The following is a 13,518-nucleotide window of genomic DNA, read 5'->3' as shown; positions in this document are numbered from 1 at the left end:
CACAAGAAATTGTGGACGGTCGGACGGAAGACGGACGAAGGGTGATCACAAAAGCTCACCCTGTCAATATGTGACAAGTGAGCGAAAAAGACTGAAATTTTGTATTTTTTATTTAACATATCCTGGTTGCTCAAAAATAAAACTAAAAATAAGGACATAGGTAAACAAATCAAATTACTGAAGTGACAATGGTAAAGACTTCACACTAACAAAGACTAGTGACCATACCTGGATGCCTATCTGACAATGGTAAAGACTTCACACTAACAAAGACTAGTGACCATACCTGGATGCCTATCTGACAATGGTAAAGACTTCACACTAACAAAGACTAGTGACCTTACCTGAATGCCTATCTGACAATGGTAAAGACTTCACACTAACAAAGACTAGTGACCATACCTGGATGCCTATCTGACAATGGTAAAGACTTCACACTAACAAAGACTAGTGACCTTACCTGGATGCCTATCTGACAATGGTAAAGACTTCACACTAACAAAGATTAGTGACCTTACCTGGATGCCTATCTGACAATGGTAAAGACTTCACACTAACAAAGACTAGTGACCTTACCTGGATGTCTATCATCAAATGGATCAGGGTCCATCTTGTAATATGCTTCTGTCTCCATTTCTACTATTTCTGCAAGCCTGTAATATCAAGATCTGTTTGTAAAACACATTATGATCATGATGACCGAGGTAACAGGTAATTTTGTATATCATTTTCAGTCTCAAGTTTGCTGAGACCTCATTAACCCAACAGGACACTGCTCATCTGATTTTTTTGTCTCTGTATAATAGGACTATTGTCCTTCCCCTGTGTTTTTATGATATTTTCTAAGTAAAAAAAAAAAAGCCAAAATTCTTGCAAAAAGCAAGATGGAGTTATGTTTCTTGCTGTACATACAGAGTCAGCTTTTCATGGTGAACAAGTGTTGCAAGTTTAAAAGCAATAGCTTTGATAGTTTAGGAGAAAAGCTGAACTAGACACAAAACTTAACTAAGAAATCTATTTTTCAAAGTCAAAAAGGGGCCAATATTCTTGCAAAAAGCAATGGTGAGTTATGGTACTTGCTGTGTAGTCAGCTTTTAATGGCAAATAATTGCTCCAAGTTTTAAAGCAACAGCCTTGACAGTTAAGGAGAAGTTGACCTACATACCAGGCCTTGGCACTAACTTTTTTCAGTGGTGTCCCAAAGGGCCCCCTACCTGTAGAATTTGGTGTCCCTCACCAATATATGAATTATTATATATATAATAATTCCTCCAGTTTGAAAGGATGAAAATGTACTCAACCAAAACTGCTAGGTCTTAAACCGTATTTATTTCTTTTCCTGTTTTGGGTTTTATTTAGCAACATTCTGTATGCTTTATTTTGTAACAATTGATACAGGTCGTTGCTGAAATGAAGTTGAAGCAGGAGAAGAGATGAATACGATTTAAGGTTCAGCAGGTTTTGTGAAATAAAAGCAACATCAACTGGCCGAATATTCTGTCAGAAATAAGATATCTTTAGTGTAACTCTGTATTAAATGTGGCTATTACATTGTCGTTACTGACAATAGGTATCCTGGAGGAACACCTAGCTTTGATGAATGGGTGTCCCTCATTAGAATTTGGGGTCCTCGGGATCCTGGGACACTGTTAGTGTCAAGCCCTGCATATAAAACTTAACCAAGATTCAGATAATTTCTAAGTCCAAAAGAGACCATAAACCTGGCAAAAAAGAAGGATTTAGTTATATTTCTTGCTGTTCAGAGTCAGCTATTGGTGGTAAACAAGTGTTGCAAGTTCTAAAGCAATAGCTTTAGCAGAAAAGCTGACCTATACATAAAACTTAACAAGGCAACGCCAACACCGACGCCGATCAAGTGATGACAATAACTCATCATATTTTTTTTAAAAATCAGATGAGCTAAAAATAATGGTACAATCCAAAACTACTTCAGTCATTTATTGGAAACAATTTTAAACTTCAATCCACTGTGACAATAATCCTTGTCTTAATGACCCCTTAATAGTAGTGGCCAAGGCTTGAATTTAGAACTTGCATACTCACAAAATGCAAGTGGAAAGTAAACAAGAGCTGTCCATAAAACAGTCAATGCTCGACTATTTGAATTGTTGTCCTAGAAGCAGGAATATTACCCTAAATATCAAAATATCTATACCTATAATATATATAATCCAGTACCTGCACTTGTTTTCGAGATAGTAACTTGCACGCAAAACTTAAGCAGAAATTAGTCTACTGTTGTTACTGATCGCTTGTGTGAAGTTTCATTAAATTGGATGAGGAGAGATGGTGCGCACAAGATTGTGTCTACAGACAGACAACCTGAAACCAGTATACCCCCACCCCCCGCCTTACATGTTTGTTGTCGGGGGGTACAAAAAGATAGCTCACTAGTCAGACTATTCTTCAAATACATGTATTCAAGCTAAAAATGCTAAAGGATTTCCCAAAGTTCACAAATTTTTGTGTAAATAATGAAACTGAAATAACAGTGATATTCTTTTCTTCAACTTTCGGTTTCAAATTGAGGTAAATACGCATTTTTTACAATAAGCAATCTTTTTATTTAAAAAAAAAACAAAAAAACTGTTATGAATTAAATACACATTGATCATACATTTTACACCATGCGCATTCTAAGTAGGCTGGTTATCTGATCTTAAATAACATGCCGATATTTCGTACAACATCGAATAAAATCATGACTTGCCAAATTGTCATTAAATTTTTTTTAGGCAGGCAAAATTCAAATGATGATGAGACAAATACCCTGGACAAATCATACACCTGCAAAGAAATAAACCAAATAACCAGGCAGTCAGTGGAAACAAGAGTGCCAGAATGTCACAATATACGCCTGTCACAGCAAATTTCTTTACACTAGCACCTGTATTTGCAAATGGAATTTTAATTTTGTGGTTGTTAAATCATTATTGTAATTCTTTTGTTTTTCTAAATCCACATAAAAACTCCTTACCAGGTAGAGATACCTTAAAATACACCTAAAATTTGAGTGTAACATCTATGTTGTACCACAGAAAAGTGGTCTTGGTTTTTCCCTACGGTCAATTATAAAAAAGTTACAATATAAGTTATTTATAGTAACAACTAAGGAAAGTTAATCTTTAATTAAAGAATAAAAAAAAAATCCAAAAAAAAATTCCACACAAAAATCCTTACCAGGTAGAGATAGGTCAAAATACACCTCAAAATTGGATGCAACATGCATATTGTACTACAGAAAAGTGGTCTCAATTTCCCTATGACCTGCGAATGACACTTCGTCTCATGATGGTGTACAATCATGCCAAGTTACATCAAAATCCCTTCATGCATGAAGAAGAAATGCTTCGAACAAAGTCATTCTTGTATCTGACCTTTGGCCTCTAAGTGTGACCTTGACCTTAGACCTAGGGACCTGGTTCTTGTGCATGACACTCCGTCTCATGGTGGTGAACATTTGTGCCAAGTTATATCGAAATCCCTCCATGCATGAAGAAGAAATGCTCCGGACAAAGTTTTCATTCTTGTATCCTTTGACCTCTAAGTGTGACCATGACCTTAGACCTAGGGACCTGGTTCTTGCACATGACATTCCGTCTCATGATGGTGAACAATTGTGCCAAGTTACATCAAAATCTCTCCATGCATGAAGAAGATATGCTATGAACAAAGTCATTTTGAAATTGACCTTTGATCTCCAAGTGTGACCTTGACCTTAGACCTAGGGACCTGGTTCTTGCGCATGACACTCCGTCTCATGATGGTGAACAATTGTGCCAAGTAACATCAAAATCCCTCCATGCATGAAGAAGATATTCTCCGGACAAAGTTTTCATTCTTGAATTTGACCTGTGACCTTGCACATGACACTCCGTCTCATGATGGTGAACAACCTTGCCATGTTTCATCAAAATCCCTCCATGCATGAAGAAGATATGCTCCGGACAAGGTCTGTGGAAGCAGCCCGCTCACCAGGGGCGTCCCCGTAATACGTCCAGTTTTTCAAACGGGCATATAAAAAGAATGTTGACGATCTGATGCCAGGAATGTACCCAAAATATTCTGCACGACTGCGTGAACTACTGGTCAAATCAAAGTTCTTTTGCATGTTTAACATAGCAAATTTTGAATAAATTTTTCATGTTACATGCCTAAATTTGGGCCCTAAATGGTTTACTAAGATTGCGAGGTAAAGTTTAATACAAGTATTTGCGAGTACAAAAAAGGTAAATTTGAGCCCTTGTGGCCATATTCTGCACAAAAAGTTAACTTTTGATGTTTGACAGTTTTTCAGATCTAAGAATTCTGGAGTTACTGATCACATATTATTTACAGTCTAAGTGTCAGTAATTTATGTATTAATATTATTTTGACTTAATGTCCTCAAAACAATGGAGATCATCTACTACTATCCTAAAAAGTTTGACCATCATTACATTTTCCAATTATTGACAGAAGACTAAATGGTCTACCTACCAAACAACCAATTTATGGAAAACAATTTATTCCCATATCTTAAAACAAGAGGGCCAAGATGGCACTAGGTCACTCACCTGAGAAACACATCATAACAGTGTAAACATGTTTGACATAGTGATTTCATGGAAAACAAGGAGCTGCGTTCAATAAACGCTTCATGCCCCCGGTGGCATCCTTGTCGATACAAAGCAACCAAAACAAACTCCAAAACGAGGTCAAGGTCAAGGTCAAACTGAGGTCAGGTGATGTTTGAAGATAAGGAATGGTCACAGGTTACATCTGTATTAGTACCAATTCATTCTTGTAAGCGGTATTGATGCTAGACAAAATGGTCCCATTTGGTTAACCAAGAGATGGCCCATATAAAGCAACCTAAGTTCAAAATCAGGTCAAGGTCAAACTGAGGTAAGGTGATGTCTGAAGATGAGGAATGGTCACAGGTTACATCTGCATTAGTATCAAGTCATTCTTCTAAGGGGTAGTGATGCTAGACGAAACGGTCCCATTTGGTTAACCTCATACGGACAGACGAACGGACGGACATCACAATCACTATATGCCTCCCGCATCAGTAGATGCCGGGGGCATAAAAATATTTTGACCAATTTTCATTCAGACTGGACCAACAAGCGGGCCAAGATGGCCCTAGGTCGCTCACATGAGAAACACACCATAACAGTGTTAAACTGAAACAAGAGGGTCATGATCAGGGCTCCAGAAATTTTGAGCACTCAATCGGTCCGAAACGAAAATCCTTACATCGGCACTACCCCACCCACCGCATTACCAATATACCATATTTGTAAAACGTGATAATAAGCATGTCATGCATTAAAACTGAGTTACCGGTCAACGTGAGTTACCATACAATGAATACAGTTATTCAGTGTTATGTGTGATCGTTACTTTGTTTAAATTTCGATGTTTTTCCGAGAAAATACTTGCAAGGATAAAATTACCGAGGCATACACCGTGTACCTAACTAGTCTAAAAACCAACGCACGTGACTTCGGTACCGTATACACGGCAGATAATTTGTGATGTTTCCTCATTCTTTGACGGAATTTTATAAAACACAATGCGTCAAATTGAATTACACGACACATATTCTCTGCTATGCATCCTCAGTATCTTAAGAATACTCTGCCGCGGACCGAATGTGTACGTTATGTGAACGCTGAGATCGAATTTCCCGCATGTGTAGTACCATTTTGTCACGCGGGTTGGCCACAGATATTTCATTTCACTGGCTTTGTACTTCAATAAGCAACTACATTTTATTAAGTTATATGTTCTCTTCTTATGTAAACAAAATTTCGTTTTGAAACGTTTTTTAAAAGACCGATTTGATAAACAGCGCCACTCCGGTTTTCTTTATCATTCGTGTTTGTCAGTCCATTTTTTTTCTTTCTTTTTTTGTACAGTCAGGTTGCAAAGACGATTTTCTGCACTTGTTTCAACTGGAGCCCCAACAAATGTATCATGTAATTTTCACAAATCAAGTAATTATAAAAATTATTTATATCGGTTTCCCGTGTGATGTCTCATTAAATGCAGTGACCATTTGTATTTTACCCGTGATCAAACATAGCCTTTTGAAATAAACAATCCGTCGGATTCTAAATAAAAGAAGTGGATCCCCGTCGAAAGGATTTGGATCCAGTCAGAAACATTTGGAAACCAGTCAAAAATGTTTAATACATTGCAGTCGGCTGTCTGCAAACATTAAAGGATGTGCCACGCGAGCACTGATTGCGTCACGTGCTAATTACGGACCGATTATCAAGGTGACAATTAGACTATTTGACGCATTTATTGATTATCTGAGGGTGCGACCAACAATTTCCTGCTTGGCAGGTGATTGTGTATTTAGATTTCAGACCGAAATTTATACTTTTCTCCATTTTGACGGGACCGTTTTTTTTTGTTTTTTCACTTCACGAATCGGTCTGAAAAGTCAAAAATCGGTCCAAAACTGACAAACCGGCAAATTTCCGAAGCCCTGGTCATGATGACCCTGAATTGCTCACCTGAGTATACTGAACCACATGTTTCAAATGGCAAACTGAAGCTAAAATATTAGAAAGTAGATCAGTAGGTCACATTTATGGTCACTGAAAGACAGTTTAAAAATTGGTGTGCAAAACTGTATATGTCATCCAAATTTCAAGGCTGGATCTTAAACATGAGTGGTCACAAGCAAAAGTTTACGCACGGACAACGTAGCCCTACTGACCTAGTTTTTGACCGCAGTTGACCCAGTTTCGATCTTGACCTAGATATCATCAAGATGAATATTCAGACCAACTTTCATACAGATCCCATGAAAAATATCGCCTCTAGAGCGGTCACAAGGTTTTTCTATTATTTGACCTACTGACCAAGCTTTGACGACACGTGACCTAGTTTCGAACTTGAACTAGATATCATCAAGGTGGACACTCTGACCAATTTTCATGAAGTTCCATTGAAAAGTATGGACTCTAGAGAGATCATCACGGTGAACACTCTGACCAATTTCATGAAGATCCATTGAAAATTATGGACTCTAGAGAAGTCACATAGTTTTTCTATTTTTAGACCTACTGACCTAGTTTCTGAACACACCTGATCCAGTTTCGAACTTGACCTAAATATCATCAAAGTGAATATTCTGACCAATTTTCATGCAGATCCCATGATAAATATTGCCTCTAGAGAGGTCACAAGGTTTTTCTATTATTTGACCTAATGACCTAGTTTTTGACCGCACATGACCCAGTTTGAACTTGAACTAGATATCATCAAGGTGAATATTCTGACCAATTTTCATAAAGATCCATTGAAAAGTATGGCCTATAGAGAGGTCACAAGGTTTCTCTATTTTTAGACCTACTGGCCTAGTTTTTGACCGCAGTTGACCATGTTTTGAACTTGACCTAGATATCATCAAGGTGAACATTCTGACCAATTTTCATGAAGATCCATTAAAAAATATGGCCTTTAGGGAGGTCAAAAGGATTTTCTATTTTTAGACCTACTGACCTAGTTTTAGACCGCCAAGACCAAGTTTCGAACTTGACCTAGATATCATCAAGATGAACATTCTGACCAACTTTCATAAAGATCCCATGAAAAATGTGACCTCTAGAGTGGTCACAAGCAGAAGTTTACAGACGCACGCACAGACGATGGATGCCGCGCGATCACAAAAGCACTTTATGACAGGTGAGCTAAAAACTGCATACAGGAATATAATCTGACAAAAAATTAAAGAGCTACCTTGTTATTTTTGGAACTGGATTGGAAGTAGCAAAGCCAGCAGCTGCATTCTCGTTGTTCCATTCTTCAAGTATGTTGTTTAATTCTGCTAAAGAATCTAAAGCTGCCATGACTTTTCTTATTCAATCTGAAAAAGTAAAAAACTTTCAATCACTTTTATTTTACTAAACTGCATTTACCTTAGATACCCATGTATAATGCGCAGTTTTTATACCCCCGGGACCACCCCCAAATCGTGGGTGTGCATTATACACAGGCAATCTGACTAAAGTACTTGATCTTCTAAACGAAGATCTGAGAACGGCCTATTCACATTCGTCTTCTGTATATTTTGGATTTCCATTATTGCTATTTTTATGTTATCCAATCAGACGACTTGTTCGATTGTCAAAGGATAAGAAAAATATGCGGTTATTCCAGGACTCGAACCCGGGACCCCTCGCTTACAAAGCAAGTGGCCTACCGACTGAGCTAACCGGCTATCTGATACATTACGACATAAGAATTGAAAATATCAAAAGTCAATGCTACATGTAGATTTGCAAGATGTTGTAAGCTAGGCTCTGATTGGCTAGCGAAAGAGCCGTCAGAACGAGGCAATGAATAGGTCGTTTTCAGATCCTATGCGTAGCGTAATAGGATATGTACTTTAGTCAGATTGATACACAGGTATAGATGATTTAAAAAAAAAAAAATTTCCGAAGTTCGCCATTTTGGTAAAGGGAAACTACTCTCTGCGCTGTCACCACTAAAATCTAAGATTGCTGTTACGTTCCGTAAAAGATCGAATGGTTTATTTTTCTTTCAAACAAAATTAATTTCATATAAATTTAAAAGTATTTTGATGAAAGAAATGTTAATAAATCACAAAAATTATGATACTAATTAAAGATCAAGAATTATATTTAACCTAGATCAAAATATGAACGACAAAATTGACAGGAGGTGACACGCTAATTGCGGGTAATTATTGGCTATTTGATTGTAACAAAAAAACTATCACACCTTTTGTTATCGGTTTGAAATGGGAAGCTCATGTCATTTTGATAAGATACCATTCCAAAATATTGAATCAGCTGTTATTTATTTCTTCAAAATAGTTATTCAAAAAGGTAAAACAAATATAACAAGAGCTGTCCGATGACAGCGCGCTCGACTATTCGAAGAATTGATTGAAGAATGGGGTCAAAATATTTCCATAGATTTTCAGACTAAACAAAAAAATGGATTAAACAAAAAATGTTACTGTATTTGTGGATTTTGATTAGTCTTGCACTAAATGGCAATGTGTGACCATGATGGCAAATATGTTAAGTTATATGTTAGGCAAAACATGGACTTATATGAAAAATTTAACTTATTTCCAAGTCCAAAAGGGGCATAATTCAGTCAAAATAGTTGACAGAGTTATGTACTCTTGCCTACAGATGGAAATCATGTTGATAAACTAGTGTTAAAAGTTTCAAAGCCACAGTTCAAATAGTTTTGACAAAACGCTGACTTGTAAGAAAAACTGAACAAATTTGAAAGTCCAAAAAGGGCCATAATTCAGTCAAAATAGTTGTCAGAGTTATGTACTCTTGCCTAGAGATGGAAATCATAATGATAAACAAGTGTTTAAAGTTTAAAAGACATATGTCAAATAGTCTTGACAAAACATGGACATATACAAAACAGAACCAGTTTCCAAGTTCAAAAAGGGCCATAATTCAGCCAAAAAAGAGGAGAGAGTTACGTACTCTTGCCTATTGATAGAGACTATTATACTGAACAAGATATAAAAGTTTCAAAGCCATATGTCAAACACTTTACACAAAATATAAACTGGTACGAAAAACTTAACCAACATTTCTAAGTCAAAAGGGGCCATAATTCAGTCAAAATGCTTGATGGAGTTATGTACTCTTGCCTACAACTGGATATTGTGATGGTAAACAAGTGTTGAAAGTTTCAAAGCTTTATCTCAAAAGACTTTGTCAAAATGTGGACTGGTACGAAAAACTTAACCAAGATTTCTAAGTCAAAAAGGGGCCATAATTCAGTCAAAATGCTTGATGGAGTTATGTACTCTTGCCTACAACTGGACATGGTGATGGTAAACAAGTGTTGAAAGTTTCAAAGCTTTATCTCAAAAGACTTTGTCAAAATATGAACTGGTACGAAAAACTTAACCAAGATTTCTAAGTCAAAAGGGGCCATAATTCAGTCAAAATGCTTGACAGAGTTATGTACTCTTGCCTATAACTGGACATGGTGATGGTAAACAAGTGTTGAAAGTTTCAAAGCTTTATCTCAAAAGACTTTGTCAAAATATGAACTGGTACGAAAAACTTAACCAAGATTTCTAAGTCAAAACGGGCCATAATTCAGTCAAAATGCTTGACAGAGTTATGTACTCTTGCCTATAACTGGACATGGTGATGGTAAACAAGTGTTGAAAGTTTCAAAGCTTTATCTCAAAAGACTTTGTCAAAATGTGGACTGGTACGAAAAACTTAACCAGGGTGTGACGCCGACGCCGATGCCGTGGTGAGTAGGATAGCTCTACTTATTCTTCGAATAGTCGAGCTAAAAATTATTTATTGGATTTATTTTCGAGAAAAAAAAATAATAGGGACCGATGCTGCTCTCTGCCGTGGAGATAAAATTTATTATTGGTGTCGATGTAAACTCTACTTTCGTTTTCCATCTACCTCAAAATTGACCAAAAATGTTTTTTCCCCAGGATTTTGGGCTAAAATCGGGGGCACCATTATACACGGGTGCCCATTGTACAAGGGAATGTACGGTACTTGCAACTAATCATCACCTAATGATAATAATTGTCCAACTCCATTTCAGACATTTCTAAATTTCTAAAATAGACTGGTCCATCATTCAATTTGGGCGTACTTATTATTCAAAAAGGTGTTCACTTTAACACAGTGCAGAGCCTGGTCAGCCTGCATGGATCTTGGTCTGCACTGGACACAAAGGCAGAATCACTTGCCCTCAGCAGGCTAAAGGTTAAACACTTAAAGACAGTATGTTAACTCAGGGAGTTTTGATTGACCCGTTGTCCTGGGTTCTGAACCGCGAAAATTAGGAAAATCTCATATGTGCCCCGCACAGAATATACCCTGTGCATCGACTAGACTCGCGGAAATTTTCTTTGATGTGTCTCGGGTTCGAAAGTTCTGCCTATATACAGCTTATGTTATATTGTTATATGTCTTGCCCACTTAAAATAAAAATTATCTTATCTTATTACTAAATAGAACAACAAATTGGATAATTAAAATCATTATTTTGTGTGCTTGATACGATTACATGAGCTGGTCGGCCATTATGGTCTATAGCAAATTTATTATCATTGCCGAGGCTTTGTTTGGGCCAAAACAAATTAAATGCTTTAAATAAGCAGAAATTATTAGTATTGAATAGGCATGGTGAAAAAATGAAATTTAAAACAGGTATTTTATCAAGAATTTCAAATGTTTACTTTCGTTTTCCATATTAATTTGTCACTCTTTCCCCAACCGTGATTTTCGGATATTTGTATCATTTCTTACAAGATTTTTCAAGTACAATCCAAATAAAAAGTCAATAAAAAGTCTGAATTTAAGAAAAATATGATCACTGTTTATTTATGATATATATGACTGAATTATATTAAAACTAGAATGTGTCTGTAGGACACAATGTGTGCTCCCCCCTCCCCCTCCCCAACTGGTACATTTGTCACAAATAAGGGGAAATAATTCAAATGTTTGCAAATAATTCAAATGTTTGCAGTCTTACAGCCTCAAAAAAAATTATGAAAAGGATTCATTATTCTGTACCATATACATTTTGAGCTATGAGCATCACAAACAAAAAATCCACTATTTTGGCTATTTCAAGGGCCATAACTCTGTAATAAACACTAAAATCCTCAAGAAGAATTCCAAGTGTGCCAGGTCACATTATGATAAAGACTCAAGCAAGTTTTCATGAATTTACATTAAATATTTTCTGAGTGAGGCACATAATTAGGTGAAAATGTGCATTTTTTTACTACTTCAGGGGCCACAACTCTGGAAATAGGGGACAGACTTAGATGAACAAGAGCTGTCTGTAACAGCGCGCTCGACTTTTCTCAGTGCTTGACTCTGAAATAGAGCTTTGCCAGTAAAAAAAATCCAATTTAAAAAGGGACATAACTCTGTCAAAATTCAAATCAGAGTTATGGGAATTGTGTCTCCTGGTGTAGACTTTGATAGTAAATAACTATGCTGAGTTTCAAGTCAAAAACTTTAATAGTCGCACAGACATTTGACATTATAAAAAAAAATTACAAAAAAATCTAAGTTAAAAAGGGACATAATTCTGTCAAAATTCAATCAGAGTTATGGGGATTGTTTCTCCTGGTGTAGACTTTGATGGAAAACAAGTGTTGTAAGTTTCAAGTCAAAAGCTTTGATAGTAATGGAGATATTTGTCTTTATCAAAAACTTTAACCAAAAATTATAAGTTAAAAAGGGGCATTATTCTGTCAAAATTCAAATCAGAGTTATGTGAATTGTGTCTCCTGGTGTAGATTTTGATAGTTAATAACTATTTTGAATTTCAAGTCAAAAGCTTTAATAGTAACCGAGATATTTGACTTAATCAAAAACTTTAACCAAAGGCGACGCTGACGCTGACGCAGACACCGACACTGACGCCGGGGCAAGTACAATAGCTCTACTTTTTCTTTGATAAAGACTCATGCAAGGTTTTATCAATTTCTATGACATACTTTTTGAGTTAGGCTCGTCCCAAGGTGAAAATGTGCATTTTTGACTATTTCAGGGGCCATAACTTTAAAAAATAGGGGGGCAGTCAGACGAAAAAATAGGAGGTGCCCAAGTTCACATCATGATTAAGACTCATGCAAGGTTTCATGAATCTATATCAAATCCTTTTTGAACCAGGCGTGTCACAAAGTGAAAATATGCATTTTTGACTATTTCAGGGGCCATTACTCTAAAAATTGGGGGCAGACCCAAATGAAAAATAGGAGGTGTTCACATCATGATTAAGACTCATGCAAGGTTTCATGAATCTGTATCAAATACTTTCTGAGCTAGGCATGTCACAAGGTGAAAATGTGCATTTTTGACTATTTCAGGGGCCATAACTCTAAGATTAGGGGGCGGAGCCAGACGAAAAATAGAAGGTGCGCAAAGTTCATATCATGATAAAGACTCATGCAAGGTTTCATCAATTTATATCAAATACCTTTTGAGCTAGGCGCGTCACGTACTTTGGACGGATGATGGACAGAAGCACGCACGGACAAGAGCAAATCTATATAATCACAAAAACTTGGAAAGTACCTTTAACTTAAAAAATACAGGTCGAGGGCTGAGCACGAAACTATTGTATCTTGTTCTTTATTTATACACAGTTACAATAGTTTCGCGCTCAGCCCACGAGGTGTATTCCGGTTATGGAAAGTGTATTCCGTTTTTTAGGTGGTTTCCGGTTTGATGTGACCGCAAAACGGCCTAAAATTGCTTTTATCTATCTATCTATCTTCAAGTACTGTAAATGGAGGGTAGGGGTGTAGGTGGGGGGGGAGGGGCAAAAAAGGGTTGATCAGTCGATAACAATTTAGACGTTCTTGTCAATAAATGGTATAAGACCCAAGTTACCAATGCATTAAAAGTCCCCTTCAAGTAGGCTATTCCCTGTATCTGAACAAATCAGTTCTTCTTTTGCCACATTTTTGAGACTGGAAGGCATTTAATA

At 36.7% G+C, this 13,518-nt stretch overlaps 1 protein-coding gene across 2 annotated transcripts in view; it reads right to left on the bottom strand.

The window, feature by feature from the left end:
- The window catches only part of LOC123530537 (DDB1- and CUL4-associated factor 1-like), a 123,720-nt gene that overhangs the window by 88,292 nt on the left and 21,910 nt on the right, over window positions 1–13,518 (bottom strand). For both annotated transcript variants that reach the window (XM_053521141.1, XM_053521140.1), the window contains exons 2-3: window positions 7,765–7,891; window positions 577–653 (exon numbers count right to left, since the gene is read on the bottom strand). In XM_053521141.1, coding sequence (XP_053377116.1) covers window positions 577–653; window positions 7,765–7,874 — 187 coding nt within the window. In that variant the 5' untranslated portion in view covers window positions 7,875–7,891. The remainder of the gene's footprint in view (window positions 1–576; window positions 654–7,764; window positions 7,892–13,518) is intronic.

This window comes from Mercenaria mercenaria, chromosome 13 (genome assembly GCF_021730395.1).
Source record: "Mercenaria mercenaria strain notata chromosome 13, MADL_Memer_1, whole genome shotgun sequence".
NCBI classification, from domain to species: Eukaryota; Metazoa; Mollusca; class Bivalvia; order Venerida; family Veneridae; genus Mercenaria; species Mercenaria mercenaria.
This window is presented reverse-complemented; position numbering and strand designations above follow the sequence as displayed.